Source organism: Leptonychotes weddellii, chromosome 1 (genome assembly GCF_054177405.1).
Source record: "Leptonychotes weddellii isolate Sample4059 chromosome 1, ASM5417740v2, whole genome shotgun sequence".
Classification (NCBI taxonomy): Eukaryota; Metazoa; Chordata; class Mammalia; order Carnivora; family Phocidae; genus Leptonychotes; species Leptonychotes weddellii.
Window position 1 is genome coordinate 3,400,433 of NC_138369.1, and position 17,884 is coordinate 3,418,316.

At 49.0% G+C, this 17,884-nt stretch overlaps 2 protein-coding genes across 2 annotated transcripts in view; one reads left to right on the forward strand and one right to left on the reverse strand.

The window, feature by feature from the left end:
• Nucleotides 1-17,884, forward strand: part of RPL36 (ribosomal protein L36) — a 168,492-nt gene that overhangs the window by 90,072 nt on the left and 60,536 nt on the right. The window lies entirely within an intron of this gene.
• Nucleotides 1-17,884, reverse strand: part of SAFB2 (scaffold attachment factor B2) — a 33,261-nt gene that overhangs the window by 5,546 nt on the left and 9,831 nt on the right. Inside the window, exons 8-16 of the mRNA XM_081805250.1 lie at nt 17,747-17,882; nt 17,271-17,320; nt 16,640-16,740; nt 11,454-11,603; nt 11,251-11,363; nt 6,331-6,461; nt 5,146-5,237; nt 1,957-2,093; nt 238-528 (exon numbers count right to left, since the gene is read on the reverse strand). Of these exons, the coding sequence (XP_081661376.1) occupies nt 238-528; nt 1,957-2,093; nt 5,146-5,237; nt 6,331-6,461; nt 11,251-11,363; nt 11,454-11,603; nt 16,640-16,740; nt 17,271-17,320; nt 17,747-17,882 (1,201 nt within the window). The remainder of the gene's footprint in view (nt 1-237; nt 529-1,956; nt 2,094-5,145; nt 5,238-6,330; nt 6,462-11,250; nt 11,364-11,453; nt 11,604-16,639; nt 16,741-17,270; nt 17,321-17,746; nt 17,883-17,884) is intronic.

Genomic DNA, 17,884 nt, shown 5'->3' on the forward strand with positions numbered 1-17,884 from the left:
GGAACCGCAGTGTGAAGAACGGGGCAGCCTAAGCGAGAGCATCACAAACTGTTCCCCAAGTGGCAACCATCAAGCTTCTCTGCAGAGTAACTCCGGGAAAACGCCGCAGAGCCCCCAGATCGAGAAACTCCACAAACTCGAGGTGGAGGCAGCTGTGAGTCCTGCGCAGGCATCCAGAGGCCCCAGATTCGGTCGTCAAGGTCCCCAACCCTCCACGGAAGGGGGCCGGGTCCTTACCGCCCATCGTCGTAGGGCCTCCGCAGCACCGGCCGCCGCTCCTGCTCGTAGCGCAGCTGCTCCTGCTGGCGCCGCAGCTCCTCGCGCTCGCGGTGGATGCGCTCCTGCTCCTTGCGGCGCTCGCGCTCCACGCGCATGCGCTCGCGCTCCAGCCGCTCGCGCTCCATGCGCTCGCGCTCCAGCCGCTGCCGCTGGCACTCGAGCTGCAGGCGCTCCCGCTGCAGGCGCGCCTTCTCCTTGCGCTCGTGGAAGGCCTCCAGGCGCTGCTCCCGCTCGCGCTGCTCGCGCTCTCTGCGGGAACACGGGAAGGCCGCCCTGACTTGCCTGCGCCGGGGCCTGGCGGCCCCCGGGCACCATCCTCCCAAGGGGGAGATGGGGGACAGGCGCCACCCCACTCCGCTGAGCTGCGCGCCTCGGCCGCAAACCCCCTCCTCGCAACTCTCCTTTGTCACAAAAGCAAAGCCAGGGGAGAGGGGGGTGGGGCACGGGCCAGGAGACCAGCCTGGGGTCTGGGCCTTGAGGACTTGGCTCAAAGGCACCAAAGTGAAGCCACACATTAAGGGGGAGAGATGTAAGAGAAGCCAAGGCTGACTGCTACAACGAAGGCTGCCTTGCACAGAGAGAAGCCCGGAGGAAGGACTGCACGATGCTGTGTAATGGGCCCTCCTCCTTCACACCTTCGCTCCTACAAGGCTGCATTTTCTAATGACCGCGCCTTTTCGCGCCGACCTGGGAAGCTGTGGGCACAGAAGGCCAGGCATGAGCTGAGGGGGCCGGCGATATGCGGCCTGGCGCCAGGGCTCGCACCATCAGCCACCGCACGCCCGGAGCTGAAGGGGACTGGGGACACCCCCTCTGCATCTGCCACAGGAGTCGCTGCCACTCCTCGCACCTGCCCCCCAGGGACTGGAAAGGCTCCAGAGTCAGTGCGAGCCAGTGGGAAACATGACAGCCAATGGTGCTTTTACTTTCTAAAGCTACATAAGCAGAGACGCCGGAACCCCACTACGTAGGAAAGCAAATGTAGCGTAACTGGAGAAGTTTCTACACGACCCGCTTTCGCTCAAGCAAGTTCTCCAAACACCATGACGTAAAGCTTTCGTTTCGCTGAGCGGTATACAAGGGAAAATGACAAGGGAGCCCTGGATGGGAAAAGGCAGAAGGCAAGACTGGGAACAGGCCTCCTTCCATAAACTGCCTCCTTAACAAAAGGTGAGTGTGGCAAAGAATGTCACGTGTGACTGAGGCCACCTGAAATTGCAGAGATGTAGACATTTCAGGAGTGAAGACGCCACTCCCGTGAATAACATCTCTAATAATAAAAATGCCACATCCCTTGGCTGCATTCTTGATCTTATTTATGTGGGGTTTCAGCAGGGAAGACTGAGACCTCGACACTGGGGGTCCTTCCATCAAAGCCACACACAGGTGAGCTTGCTACCTGGGCCAGGGGAAACACTACACAGTGGAGAGCAACTCTGATGAGGGCGGCTCAGTTGGTTAAGCGTCAGACTCTTGATATCAGCTCAGGTCTCGAACAAAACCAGCTCTGAGGAACATCATGCCGAGGCTGACCACGACCCCTCCTGACCCTCGCCTTTTGCCTCGGGAAACAAGGCAGCCAGCAAGCCTAGGCTAGGCAGGTCACTCGCTTGGGGAGAAAGGCGGAACGCCCCCAGAGGAGACCACCCACCTGCCAGGCTGCGGGGCCCCACTCACCGCCGCCTCTCCGTCTCTCGGATCTCCCGTTCCCGCTGCCTCTGGCGCTCGCGCTCCCTTTGCTCTTTGATTTTATCAAACGACAAGATGTCTCTCTTCTCTTTGCTTTCCGATTTGCGATCCTGACTCTTGGAGCTCTGTTTACCAAAATTGGTTTATTAACGTCAAAAAAATGCAACCAGCACACAAAGAAAGTTATATGCGTATCTGGGGTAGATTAAAATTTTTCTGTCCCCCATGGTTTCCACGAAGGTCCAGGAGGCAGTTCAGCTCACCCACAGCCCAGAGACGCTGCTCACTCTAGAGAGCTACCTTCACACACTGCAAACAAAGGGCGTCATGGAAGAGCAAGGAGGGATGACACCCCACAAAACCTACAGGCAGATCTAGCGCAGCAGGGCCAAGGACTCTGCGTAATCTAGAACAAGACCTCACAGAGCCATGGGGCAGGTGCACACTGGATGCACTTCTCACCTGCTGCCTCAGGCCTTCAAATACAACTGGCCGAAGCAGCGCTCCTGGGAAAGAGCACCTACTCAGCTACAAAGTAGTCACGGGCAACTGCCCTGCCACTCCGTTTCCAGGATAAGGCACAAAATGTCACCCGCCGACTCTCATTTCTGAGGCTCTCGGAGGCTAGGACACCCAAGCTAGCCACGATCACTCTCCCAGGAAGCTTTCACAGCTTGGAATACAGGGCCTCTTGCTGACCCACCACCTCAGGGTCTCTAGGGAAGGGGCCTGGGAGACATTTCAAAAAATTTCCCCAGGTTATTTTCTTTTTAAATTTATTTATTTGACAGAGAGAGACACAGCTAGAGAGGGAACACAAGCAGGGGGAGTGGGAGTGGGAGAAGCAGGCCCCCCGCCGAACAGGGAGCCCGATGCGGGGCTCGATCCCAGGACCCTGGGATCATGACCTGAGCCAAAGGCAGATGCTTAACGACTGAGCCACCCAGGCACCCCTCCCCAGGTTATTTTCTTAATTACCTCGTGGGTGGTGGGGCTGGAGGACCAACCCAATAGAAAGGCAAGGAACAGTTACGAACAGATATTCTGCCAAAAAGAGAGGGCCCCAGAGAGGACAATCCCATCACAAAAAAAGACCAGAACCCAAAACACCAGGATGATACTCTTCACCCATGAGATGGGCAAGGGGTTTTGAGTCTGTTCCCACACACTGCAGGCTGGAGGGCGTAGGGCCAGATGCCTGAAGTGCCCAGGTGAGGGTGCAGCTAGTGTCCACAGCCGGGCCTCCCACATACCAGCAGCCTGGCACGCTCTACACACCCAGGGACTACAGGATCCTGTTCCCTTTCTGAAGGGCACTCGGAGAACATCCGTCACAAAGAACAACATCCATGTTCCTCGGCACCTAGAAACCTGGAGCCTGACTCTGTCAGCTGGGCTGCTTTTCCCACAATAGCTTTGCGGTTCTTGGAGGAGACACTGTGAGCAATCTCTGCACAGTAAGATTTGCTGCACATCAGCAGCACCTCAAGCTCCTCAATGTTGTGCACTAGGAACTTCCGGAAGCCACCTGGCAATGTGTGCTTTGTCTTCTTGTTGCTCCCTTGATGTTGGGCATCAAGATCTGGACCTTGAATCTTCTGCACACCCTATTGTCAGTGCCTCTGGGTTTTCACCAGTTGCGCTTAATTTTGACATATCGGTCTGACTGGTGCGAGATGGACTTCTTGGTCCTCTTTTTAACGATCCTGGGCTCCACCAGAGGTCTGAGGGCAGCCATGATGCCCAGTAACAGATGGCTGCCACCTCCGTAGGCAGCACCGAGGAAGAGAGGGGAAGCTAAACACAGCTTTAAAGAGAGGGCACATACACACACACGCAACCTGCACGGCTCTCAAGGGCATCATGCTGAGGTCACGTGCTACATTCTCACTGGGACAACATTCTAGAGATGGGAAGCAGAGGACCAGCTTCCCAGGGCTGGGGCTGGGCCGGTGGGGTGGGTCACGAGCGGGAGATCTCTGCGGTCTGGCCCTGGATCCTGACCGCGGTGGTGCTCACGTGGACTCCACCGTAACTGAAAGTCCTAGCACTCCATGCACGCACATCCCACAGACCAATGTCACGGTCCTGGCTTGGAAACTGGGCTATAGTTATGTGAGCAGAAACTACTGGGGGAAGCGGGGTGACGGGTACATAGACCATACTATTTTGGCAACTTCCTGTGACTCCGTAATTATTTGGAAATAAGAGCGTACACGCTGTGTCCTGTGTACGATGCCCTTGGAAAGGAAGTGTGAGGAGTCCACGTGAAAGCGAAGAGGCTTCTATTCTTATGCTGTCATCCTCCTACATGACCTCAAGGTTCTAATCAAGCACACTTTATTACTATTTATTTTTTCTAACTCCAGAGTTATTCCGGAGGTAAGTTTATGGGGTTTTTGGGGGGCTTTCTTTAGATTTCTCTATTTTTATAGTTCTTTTTATGGTTTTTACGTAGCCCGTAAAACATTATGAATGACTGTATTCGAGAACACAAGTTTTCATTTCAAAAGTCAGTCCTTCACAACAAAATGTTCTTGGATGAATACCGACAGCTCTGCGTTCGCTCCAAGAGGACAGCTCTCCTCGGGAATGTTTCAGCTAGAACCTTCAGCTGGTAAGCAGAAGGTTTTGTTTTCCAGGGTGGAAAAAAACAAAATGAGAAGCCACTAGTTTGTCCAGCTGTGTACCGCTTAAGAAATGGAGGTCCATTCTCTGACAACATCAAAGTCGGTTTTGCAGTGGACTCTTTTCTTTCCTGTTAATGTCACAGAAGACGAACAAATCAAGAGAAGAAGTGAATCAACTAGCACTAGGTCAACCAAGGAGCAGAGCCTGCCTTCTGACTTGAACAGCCTGGGTCCTGCCCATCCTACCCAATGGTGGACTTTCTGTGAACCGGTTTCCTTTCAAAAAGATGGTATAATCCGACGAAGAACCCGCGAAGGGTCACCACATCAGGGAAAGTAAAAACGTCAAGTATTGTTTTGAAATAAGCTGTAGAACCTAACTCTGTGTGTGTACGTACAATCAAAACAGTTAATAACATGCCTTTTGAGCACTTCAAAGAACTCTTCAACTTTTAAAGGTGAGACAACGTTGTTTTCATAATGCAAATCAAAGTGGTCTTTAAACCACCCACAAATCCGCCGGACTTGGGGAGGAAGCAATACTTACTCTCTCTTTTGACCTGCTTGTGGTTTTCACGCTAATGACAGGCTCTCCTTTCGATTTATCCATCACGACCGTCCGTTCCATTCCTCTGCTTCCTTCAGGAAAAAAACAGCGATCTTTGAAAACCCGCTGATGCCCCCACTTCCCGACAGCAGGTAGCGCACGGGCTGACTGGGGGTTCTCGCTGCTCCCTCTAGGGACTCGTGCGAACCCCTGGAGCCTCCGCACCTCCTTTCTCTCCTCGTTCTGACCTGCAGCGCACACTACGGACACGAAGCAGCTGGTGTACCTTCACAGGTCTTTGCTCACCTGGGATGAAGTGGCTGTGATTTCCCCGAATCTTACAATGTAAATCTAAGTCAAGGTGCATTCTGCAACACAAACACATCCAACCCACCAGCTTCCTTTACCCGCATGCTCAAACCTAGTGGCTCCAGGATAACCAATTTCCATTTTTTAGTCCTCCTCCACATTCTGGAAAGCTCTGCAGAATTCAGGCCCTTGTGTTCTGAATCAGATGGCTGGGCTTCCCTTCATTCATATACAGCAATAAAGGCTTCCAAATGGGTTCTTCCCCTCGATGACACAATAACCAGACTCTTAACCACCATGACTATTACTGATTTGGGGAGATTTGCAATACTTGAGAAACATTTTAAAAACACGTTCCTCATGAGACTGCCAGTAAATTACCCCAAACACTTAAGATCTAATTTGTAATGCGCTGTACCAAATTCCAAGGCTCCAGATGGCTGAGTTTTGTTTGTTTTACTGGGGGGGAGGGGCGGGGAGAACTGGGTTTTGTTTTCTCCACAAAACATTCTGTGGTGCCTCATGGCAATCTGAAGGTGCGGAACAAGCTGCAGAACAGCATCAAATCTGTGACAAGAACCGGGACACCTCTCCCTCGCACATCTGCCAAAGGTACGCAGGAAGAGCAAGCAGCCCGGTCCCTGAGCCGCCAGTGACCATAAATCACGGAGCGGAACACCTCCAGGTGTGTGATGTCACCAGAGACTCCTTCAAGCCAGTCATCCCCTGAGGCCCTGCTGCTTTATCAGCTGCCGATCAACAGAGCCCACAGTCAGCCCAGCGCACACCGCCCTCACTGGCTCACTCCATGACACCTCCCCAGCCCCTCCCACCAGGCTCTACTCTCCTGGGGAGCCCTGGGCAGGTGCTGCTCACCTGATTTGGTGACTCGGGACCGATTTGTAGGTCCTGGTTTCGGCTCATCCTCGTCTTTTTCTTCCTTCTTAATGTCTTCAGGCTTTTTTTCCTCCTTTTTCTCCATCTTCTCCTCCTTCTTAATCGCAGTTCTATTTAAAAACACGGTCATCACACTTGAGTTCCTGGGACTCTGGCAGCAGCTCACACTTACTGACTTCCATACACAACCAGCCAGCCGGGCAGCAAGTGGACGGGAATAGTTACTGGGAAGCTGCCGTGATGATCTAATACCCGCTCGAGACACAGCCCTTATTCCCCCCGGAGTTCTCTGCTACACCTAGAAATACGCAGCACGGAACTGCAGGCTCGTGGACAGTTTTCTGAACTGCTCGATGCAGTGGTTTGCAAGACAGCACACGGGCACACGAGAGACGCTCCCAACTAAAGAAGAATGCTTGCAAAAAACTGATTTTAAGTGTTTCACTCCAGGTGGAATTTTTAAGTTTTTTTCCAAATAAATTCAGTATAAAATAGAACAGAGGTACAGCATGAGGATGTGAGGTGCCTGCTACATGAAGCAGTGGGCCATCCACCCTGAACACTGCACCTGGTCACTTCTGCATACTCTGGGGGAGTTAAGATGGCTACGTTCCAGCTCATGTGGAAACTGTTAGTAACACTTCAGCTGAAGGCAGCTTTATTCTACGCGGTGAACTAAATCATCATTGCCACTCACACTTGTCTCCCATATTCCCTAATGCTGTTTGTCCCGGGTAATTAAATCCCACACTTATTAAATGCCCACCATGTGCCAGGGTCCAGGACGGGAAAGCCAGGCCCCTCGGGGTTCCCTAACCAGTGCTCCCTGCCCTTTCTTCCCTACAACCCAGGCAGAGCTCAGGCTGTCCAAAGAAACCTCTCAGCTCATTCTTCCTCTCTCAAATTCCACAGTACAAAGCTTTTTTTTTTGGAGGGGTGTGGGTGTGTGTGTGCGCGCGTGTGTGTGCGTATGTTTGGAGAGGGGTGTGTGTGTGTGTGTGTGTGTCTGTCTGTCGGGGGCAGAGGAAGAAAGAGAGGGAGAATCCTAAGCACATTCCATGCCCAGCGTGGAGCATGACCTGGAGCTCAATCTCAAAAACCTGGAGATCATGACCTTAGCCAAAAACAAAGAGTCAGATGCTTAACCAAATGAGCCACTCAGGCACCCCGGAGCTGTCATCTTTAAAATAATATTCACTTTGGGGCACCTGGGTGGCTCAGTAGGTTAAGCATTTGCCTTCGCTCAGGTCGTGATCTCAGGGTCCTGGGATCGGGCCCTGCATCTCGCTCTGTGCTTAGCTTGGAGTCTGCTTCTCCCTTTCCCTCTTCCCCTCCCTGCCGATTTGTGTTCATGCCCTCTCCCTCTCAAATGAGTAAAATCTTAAAAAAAAAAAAAAAAAATTTAAAATAATATTCGCTTTAAAAAAACCTTAAAAATTTTTTTTTATTTTTAAGTCATCTCTATACCCAATGTGGGGCCTGAACCCACAACTCTAAGTGAGATCAAGAGTCGGAATGCGCTGACGGAGCCAGCCAGGTGCCCCAAGAAAAACTTTATTAAAAAAAAAAAATTGGGGCACCTGGGTAGTTCAGTTGTTAAGCATCTGCCTTCGGCTCGGGTTATGATCCCAGGATCCTGGGATCGAGCCCCGCATCGGGCTCCCTGCTCGGCGGGAAGCCTGCTTCTCCCTCTCCCACTCCCCCTGCTTGTGTTCCCTCTCTCTCTGTGTCTCTCTCTGTCAAATAAATAAATAAAATCTTAAAAAAAATAAAAGTAAAAAAAATTTTTTTTAAAATAAATATTTGAGAGGGGCGCCTGGGTGGCTCAGTCGGTTAAGCGGCTGCCTTCGGCTCGGGTCATGATCCCAGGGTCCTGGGATGGAGCCCCGCATCGGGCTCCCTGCTCAGCGGGGAGCCTGCTTCTCCCTCTCCCACTCCCCCTGCTTGTGTTCCCTCTCTCGCTGTGTCTCTGTCAAATAAATAAAATCTTTAAAAAAAAAAATAAATAAAATAAAATATTTGAGAGAGAAAATGAACAGGGGGAGGGGCAGAGGGAAAGAATCCCAAGCAGACTCTGCTGAGCCTGAAGGGGCTGGATTTCACGACCCTGAGATCATGGCCTGAGCCAAAAGCAAAAGTTGGACACTCAACCGAGCCACCCAGGCGCCCCCAATATTTTAAATTGTAAACACATACCATAATAATTGATGGTGTGTACCAGGATCAAGAACTGGTTTTTTTTAGCGTATTGGTTTTGCTTAAGAAAAAAGAAAAAAACACAAAACCCCTAACACTGTAGGTGCGTCAACTTATTCAAACAATTTCCCTGGGACGACCACCTTTACTGAGTGGCCTTTACTGTCAATGACTGGGCTCCACCGCCCGTGCCTATGCTTTGTGAGGCCCCGCGAGGCTGGGACGGCACTCAGCATGCTGCACTATAGCACTTCTCCCCTCAGCTTTGTCGTGGGTAATACACGCGGATCTGGTTCCCCCTCAACGGCTACAGCCGTCCGTGTCCCTTCTAAGAGGAACAGTGATGGCTTGCAGTGACTACATGGCTGCAAGTAAAGCCACAATGAATTACATCTGATGTGCGTCTCCCACTCTTCTGGGGTGGTGCCTTCTCTCTCCAAGGAGACCCCCTGGTTGTTCTGTACTCACATGGCACCGCCTAGACACAAAGCAACCTCCTGTAACACCAAGTTAAAAACTAATTTCTAAAATACAAACATGAGAGTATGAACAAAGGCTGGAGAAATATACACAAAAGAGGGTCACCCTTGGGTAGTGGGATTATGCTTGACATTTGTGTGGACTTTCCAAATGTGAACTATATATAAATCACCACTCACCCAACTCGGGGAAGACGAGCCACTTCTTTGGAAAAGTGTTTCTAATTTTTCACTTAGGTTGACTACTGAACCTAGAAATTCTTTTTTTTTTAAGATTTTATTTGTCAGAAAGCGTGCACAAGAGCAGGGGGAGCAACAGGCAGAGGGAGAAACAAGCTCCCCGCTGTGCAAGGAGCTCGATGCAGGACTTGATCCCAAGACCCCAGGATCACGACCCGAGCTGACTGAGCTACCCAGGCGTCCCTGAACCTAGAAAATTTTTTTTTTTTTAAAGATTTTATTTATTTATTAGACAGAAAGAGAGACAGCGAGAGCAGGAACACAGCAGGGGGAGTGGGAGAGGGAGAAGCAGGCTTCCTGCCGAGCAGGGAGCCCGATGTGGGACTCGATCCCAGGACCCTGGCATCATGACCTGAGCCGAAGGCAGACGCTTAATGACTGAGCCACCCAGGCGCCCTGAATCTAGAAATTCTTAAAGTCAAAGAAAAGGTTAACAAAAAAAGGTTTACTGGAAGAAAAAAATATGGTTAAAACATATTTTGAAATGCTCAATCTCCCAGTCAGACCACCTGAAGGCAGTTTGGTTTTAAACATACCAAGTTCATCACCTGGTTATGTGCCCCAGTGCTGGGGGCGGCCAGCCCAGACCGAATCCTGGCCTTGCCACTTCCTCGCTGGACTGGGTGCTCTTTAGCCGGGCACGTCTCTTTCTGAAGCCTGTTCCCTCTGTGACCTAGGACCCTTCCAGGGATCAATCGAACCACCTGATGCAGGTGAGCTAGTTATTACCCCCTTCCTTTCTCCCGCAAACACGTCTCACCGTGTGGTCAGAAAATCAATAAAGATGCATTCCAAAACACCAAGAACTCTGAACAACTCTGAAGAGCTACCAATATTCTACAAATACAGGGTTTTTTTGTTTTTGTTTCTGGTTTTTTTTTTTTTTTTTTAGCACTGCTGATAGAACACATCTCTTTGGAGAAGCTGCTGATAAAATTACAGGTCTCGCTTGTAAATACACGAAGGCTAATCTGACATCCATTGCTCATGGGCCAACAGATTCCAATTTGGAATGAAGACTGGCAATTATACCTTTCAGAATGGGAGTTGTAAACTTAGGAGTATTAAGGAAGTCCTCACATTCGCTCGACTGTACGTTTTCTTAATATAAGAAACAATGGCAAAATGGAATCACTGAGACTGACAGATTCTCAGCAAAGGGTTCAATATTTAGAGTGAAAGTGGCCCTAGAAGGGCAAGTAAATGGTACTGACAATATAAACTTAATGTACTCAGCCCTGAGAATTGTACCACCATCAGGAACATCACCAAAATCTACCTTCTCCAGAGGATACACCGACGACCCTGAGAAAATTAGCAAGCAATCCTGCTCTGAAAAACCTGTCCCAATTTCCATCCTTTATAGATGGTATCTCAGACCCAGAGATCCCAAAGTTCTGTGCCAAGGTACCCCACAGGTGCCACAGGAAACTCACAGGTATCCCGGGATATCTTACATTTTTGAGGGAAACACAGCAATAGTTCACAACTGCCTGACACTGCACAAACTACTAGCTTGAGGTCATTCTTTTCAACATTAGATTGGGTTGTGTTCCTGTGATAAAAAACAAGGACTGCATGAACACCAGTCTGGGTCAGGAAACAATTCCATGGTATGAGTGGCTGTGCAAGGACCCAGAACTCTGAGTGAAGTAAAATTATTATTCTTTCCTTTCAGATGTGTTATTTTCTTTCAACAGCCCACTAAGTCGTTTGGACGTAAATACTTACTAAGGCTCCTGTGAATACACTTTTGAGAGTTACGGGTTACATCGCAGGGACCCTTACTGAAACCTGAACACGTAAGTGGTAGCAAGATGCACAAATATGATATGTAAGTGAGAAGCCAGTGAGGCTGCCTGCGGCAAGGAGGACACGAGTTTGCCTGAGTGACCCTGTGGCTGCCACCTACCCTCTTCCCGACCAGCCCACCCCCGCACCCTGAGAGAAAGCTTAAGAGAAAGGTTTTAAATAATCAGTTTACTTTTCAATTTTGATCTCCACAGGATGATGTCTGTCAACACTAGATAATTTTTCTTTCTTCACTTCACATTCTTTCCTGTCAGACAGCTTTTTCCCAGCAGGTTCGTTTTTGGCCTAAAATACAACACAGATTAGAAATGGCCCATGGTCCTGGTCTCCTCGCTCGTGAACTCGATAGGTTATAATAGGCAAGAGTCACCTCACCTTCTCTACGGAGATCATTCTTCCATGCAGCTCAGTTCTGTGGAGATGGCTGATGCACTTTGTAGCTTCATCAGATGTCGACATGGTAACAAATCCATAGCACCGAGCTCCGGGACTGCGGGCGTTGGTCACCACTTTGGCCCCAACAACCTTCGTGAGAAAGGACACGCTTACCTTCCCATATAAATCACCACACGATTTGTCAAAAATGACTACCAGTTACCTGATCATCAGAATTCTTTCCACTAGTTTTTACTTCTCCACAAATTGTTGGTTTGCCATAATTAGTTATTGAAGTGGTTCTACCTCAACCTATCAAAATACAATTGCTTCCGATACAAGATCAGCCCTCAGAGTGACAAAAGACGAACAGGGAAAGCTAAAGACTTTTTTTTCCCCCCCTAAAGATTTTATTTATTTATTCGTGAAAGACAGAGAGAGAGGCAGAGGCAGAGGGAGAAGCAGGCTCCCCGAGGAGCAGGGAGCCCGATGCGGGACTTGATCCCAGTACCCTGAGATCATGACCTGAGCCAAAGGCAGACACTTAACCAACTGAGCCACCCAGGCGTCCCAGCTAAAGACATTTAAAACTCCACAAACCACAACTCATTAATCAAAAGTACTGCCCACTTGGATCATTTTCTCCAATTGGATCTCGACTTCCAGACAGGTTGACACACCAAGCATTACCCCCCTGCTGCCTAAAAAAACCTCGCAAATTAGAGGAAATGTAGGCAACGGGGTTTTCAGACACTGTACACCAGGCCACACAGGACGGTGACCCCTGCAAGGGACACACACACGTATGGTTGCCCTGGCTTACTTCCTAGAGGTTCCCGGCCAAGGGCAGGGAAGAGGACCTGAGGTAAGGGTGGGAGGTGGTATCCGAGAGCTGAGCACAGCTCAATGTCTGAAGAAATTATAGTACCGGAGAGGAAGTGCTGCATAAAGACAGCCCCAGAGCGCTGCAAAGGGCCCCCTAAGCAGCACACATGTGAGAGGCAGGGGAGAAAACCACCTGTTAAGAGCAAATAATCCCCAGGCTCAGAGTCTCAAATAATTCACTTTTTCCAGAGTGAACCCGACAGCCGGAATGGAAAAGCTTGCAATTCACAGGGCATCAGGCTGAGACCTCAGAAGGGTGCTGCCCTGGGAGTGCACAAAGCTAGCCCCGAACTAAGGCTGCTCTGCTCACCTAAAGAAGCCTAACAGCAACCTGGGGAGGAACAAGTAACTGAACTATGTCCCAGCAAAAGCTCAAGAACACTGACAGGGACACACGAATAACTAGAACGCCTGGTGTCCGATCAAAAATGACTAGGTAAACCAAGGAATGAGAAAATGACTCTAATGAAGAAAACCAACCAACCAATAAAGAGATCCAGAATGCACTCCAGTAACAGAATTAATGGATGATGATATTAAAAGTTATTTTAGCTATATCCTAAATGTTCAACAAGTTAGGAGAAACCACGGAGCATGTTAGGTAAACACAGAGAAGATATTTAAAAACACCCAACCCCAAATTCTGGAGATGAAAAATACATGAGATGGGACGGACAGCAGACACTGCAAAAAAAAAAAAAAAAAGATGAGGGAACTTGAAGACATAGCAACAGAAGCTACTCGAAATGAAACAGAGGAAAAAAGATGGAAACAAACCAAAACAGAACCAGAACATCAGTGGGCTGTAGGACCACCTGTGGCGTCGTCAAAAGCAAGAAGCACAGAAAACCTCAGTGGATGAAACCATAGCACATCTGTGGCATGAACTGCTCCAAACCAGTGATAAAGAGAACCTTCCAGGTAAGCCAGACAAGAAAGACACCTGTGCCCTAAGGAGCAAAGGTGATACCCACAGCCAACTGGTTAGCCAACATGAGCCAGAAGGAGGGAGCACCACTGCTGTCTGGACCAAAAATAAATAAATAAATAACCAACCCCAGAATTCTGCATGCAGCAAAAACAGCTTTCAAAGTGAAGGCGAAAGAATAATTTTCAGATCTACAAAAGCAGCAGAAATTCATCCTTGGCAACACTGTACTATAAGAAAAGTTTAAAGAGGGAGGAAAACAATACCCAATGGGAACTTAGATATCAACAAGAGGGAGTAAAGAGCACCCCAAAACATAAACATGGAGTTTACAAAGAGCCCATGCTTTTTCTTAATGTATCTCTTTAAAAGATAAATGTTTAAAGCAAAAACAAAAACAAAAAACAAAAAAACACAAACACACCAAAATCCAAACAACCAACCAACATATCAACGAACCAAGAATGTACTATGCTGTTTATTAAAGCCGTGACACCACCACCACAAAGGCTGGGAGGGAAGGATGGCGGTGCACGTTATCAGGTTCAAACGCTCCCCGGGAACTGGAATTTTCATCACTGAAGGACAGACCGCATTAAGCCTTGTAATAGAATTCCTATACGCAGATAGCAAAGAAAACGTTATAGTTCAACCAACGGCTCAAAGAAGAAACCAAAAGACAAATACCTTGAGACAGATGAAAAGGAACTGTAACACAGCAAAACCTATGGGGCGCAGTAACAGCAGTTAAGAACAAAGTTCACAGGGATAGATGCCCACATCAAGAAACACAAAAAACTCAAATAAGCAAGCGGACTTTACCCCTCAAGAAACCAGAATACAGCAACACTAGTGACATATACTAGTTCCAGCTAATAAGTGACAGATCATAAAAAATACTCAACACAGGGGCGCCTGGGTGGCTCAGTAGTTAGGCTTCTGCCTTCAGCTCAGGTCATGATCCCAGAGTCCTGGGATGGAGGCCCACATGGGGCTCCCTGCGCAGCGGGAAGCCTGCTTCTCCCTCTCCCCCCTGCTTGTGTTCCTGCTCTTGCTATCTATCAAATAAATAAAATCTTAAAAAAAAGTCTGCACTGGGGCGCCTGGGTGGCTCAGTCGTTGAGCGTCTGCCTTCAGCTCGGGTCATGGTCCCAGGGTCCTGGGATCGAGCCCCGAGTCAGACTCCCTGCTCCTCGGGAAGCCTGCTTCTCCCTCTCCCGCTCCCCCTGCTTGTGTTTCCTCTCTGGCTGTTGCTGTCAAATAAATAAAATCTTAAAAAAAAAAACAACTCAATTCAAAAGGCAGGAAATACAGAGAAGCAAGGGATCCAAGAAACAGAACAGAGAGCAGACAGGGAGCCAGATGGCAGATTTAAACCCCACTATATGATGCTCGCGTTAAACGTAAATGTTCCCGTAGGACATTCTAGAGAACTGAACGTAGAGCCAGCACCAGTGCAAGTGCAGAGCCCCTGATCAGGACACAAGAGCCCTAGAGGGTCTGGCTCTGACCAGCTGTGATTCAGTACGTCAACGTGAGCAAGGCCTCTCCTCTCTCTGGACCTCAGGGTCCCCAGCTGTGAGACAACGGGGGGTGGGGTGGGGGTGGGCAGTCCATCATCTTCACGTTCCCAGCAGACCCTGGTGTCTATGTTTCCACTTGCAGATATGGAGGAGCCTGCTCTCCCTGCAGAGGAAAGCCCCCCTCTGTCCACAGCACCCCATACAGGGCCAAAGGGAACAGACTCTCCTGAGAGAGTCACTTCTTTCAGAGAGGAAGCTTCCCCTTCTTCCTTCTCTTTAAGGTCAGGGGGCTGAGCCAGACAGGATCACATGACCTTCCCATCAACCTAATTATCCTTGCAAAGACATCACCTCCCACGGCCCTGAGAGCAAAATCCAAGACCACCTCACCTGTCCCTGGGCCCCTGGCCTTGCCCTCCACCTTCACAGCAGCCTTTGATGGGTTCATCTTTTTTTTTTTTTTTTAAGAGTTTATTTATTTGTAAGAAAGAGAGAGAGAGAGCACAAGTGGGGAGAGCGGCAGGCAGAGGGAGAAGCAGGCTCCTCACTGAGCAAGGAGCCCGATATGGGACTTGATCCCAGGACCCTGGGATTATGACCCAAGCCAAAGGGAGACGCCCAACCAACTGAGCCACTCAGGCATCCCTGATCAGTTCATCCAAATTACAGACTCGTCCCACCACTGGGCCTAAGTCCCACGGCTTTAGTTCAATGCCGAGCTCTGTGGGCAGGGCCAACTCTATCATTACTCAGGCTTCGGCTTAAAGAGCACTTACTCAGCAAGGTGCGCTGAACCCCAGATCCCCATCTAAACTCGGTCTCCCTCCCACACACTGATGGCAGGCTGTAACGTCCCTGAATGAATCCCTCGTCACATGCTGTATTTACTTAAATGCTCTCTCCAGCAGCCTGTAAGATCTAGGCCAGCGCCCTCACAGCGGCTACGCTTCACAACTGGTGCCTCAATCAAGAAGGAAGTCAACAAACTAACTGAGGACGGGTTGCAGCTTCCCAGTTTTAAGCCCTTCCGAAAGACATTCGCCGTGAAGAAATATTCACCTCATGAATGCTTCTTCTGGGTCCTGTCCACTTAAGTCACGAACACATTCGCCAACTCCTACTCGGGGACACAGACCTGGGCAGAGAAATGCCCACGGCAGCCAGGACATCCAGCAAAGCTCCGCCTGGACTCCCTGCAGCTCCTCCCTGACAAGGGGCGCCATGCCCCCACAGGCACCCACAGGACCAGGGTGGTCCTCCTGGCTGAAGGTGAGACTGTTTCACCATCTAATTCCAGGACAACGAAAATTGGGTTTTAAATGTCGAGTCCCTGCAAAGCTTCTGAATGGTAATGTTTTCTTTCTGCCCCTGTCGACCAAGTCTTTGTTGATTTATTTTTACCAATATGTTCCTGTTCTCGAGCTATGTATTTAAAAATGCAGGAATATTAAAAGCCAACTCTTCACTTATTGTTTGGGAAAAAAAATTCAGCATGCCAGCTTTAAGTTTTGTATGAGCCAAAAAATGAGCAGTTTAAGAGAAATTAGAATAAGAACGTTCAGACGTAGCTATTTATATACATTTTCTGTGACACGATGAACTATCTGCTGCCTATTACCCATTCTCAGCGAAGAAACAAGGCACACTACCCAAAACCAGGTGAGCCTTTTCTCCCTCGTGGTTTTGTTTTTTTAAAGGGAAAAACATACACACACACACACACACACAGAAAAGACCACCAACAAAACTAACAATAGAAGAAAGAACTCTCCATAGTCTTGAGTTCATTATTTAACGCCAAACAGAGGCTGGGTGGCGAGAAGTTGGTGGGGGGGGGGGGGGGCACACACCTTCCCATACTTGTTGAAAAGGTTCTTCAGATCCGTCGCTCGAGTTGTGGAGGACAGTCCACTGACCCACAGGTTCCGGCCAGAGCTGCTGCTGGTGCGACCTGCTGCAGGAGGGAGAGGGTCAGGCTTGGTCTCCAGGCCAGATGGGAGCACGACCTGCCTCAGGACGCAGCCCGCTCTTAGACCCCAGCTACCTCCCACTTCAACTCTCCTGGTCTAAGCATTTCAGGATGGAAGACAAAAAATACAGGTTGCAGAAACCGTTCCCTTACTCAAGGAATCATCAGGTCCTCGTCACTTACAAACAGAAATGAATTTTGATGACCAATTCTCAACCGGGATGGCAGTTTCTGCAATCTTGTTCTGTTATTCTAACGGGCAGAATGGGACTGTAATAGGACGCGGTGCACTGGGATTTTCACTATCCCATAAATGAAAACCACAACAGAGACATAAACCACAGAAGCTCACCAACATTTCAATCTAGTCTCTCAAGATACTGTTAGATGGTTACTTCCAGTAATCCTCCATGAAACCAACCACCGGATCCCCAGTGTGGGTACCTGTAAGCCCCTCCCTCCCCAAATAAGGGATCCGTAGGCGGCTCCCTGCCACATAAATTAAATCATACCTTTTTCATCTTTAATGATTGGCTTTATATCTTTTTCTTCCTTAAAAGAGCTAGAGACAAAAGCGAATGTTACTCAGACGGGAACAAAATGAAAGAGAACTAAATTAAAAGTATGGTATGTGCTAAAAACTGAATACCTACCAGAAAATTAGTCTGAAATAAAATTTTAAGACACCTTTGCAAGCTTCTCTAGGAAATGTGACCCCCAAAATACCATGTCAGATTCTTAAAAGTCAATTGGATTTAGCTGAAGATAGCCGTTAACAATTTAAGAACACAACCATAGTAGGTTGAGAAAAAGAAAAGAAATAGATTCACCCATTAGAAATACACAACGAGAAATAAAACATGGTTTAGAAGTAAACTACAATTGCATCAGTCTGGCTGGCCAATTGCAGAAACAACAGCTTATGTATGTCATTAAATGACCAATGAAAAGGAGATAGCGTCTGGTCTAAAACTGAGAAAAAACAAACCTCATTTTCTGATCAGCGCCCTCACTGGCTGAGGACTCTTTAGGAGCCGGAGGGACTTCATTACAAGCTTCAAAAGCAAACTTCTTCACGTCTTCTTTGCTATCTCTGGGGCCTGGGCTTGAGGCTTCCGGGGGCGCT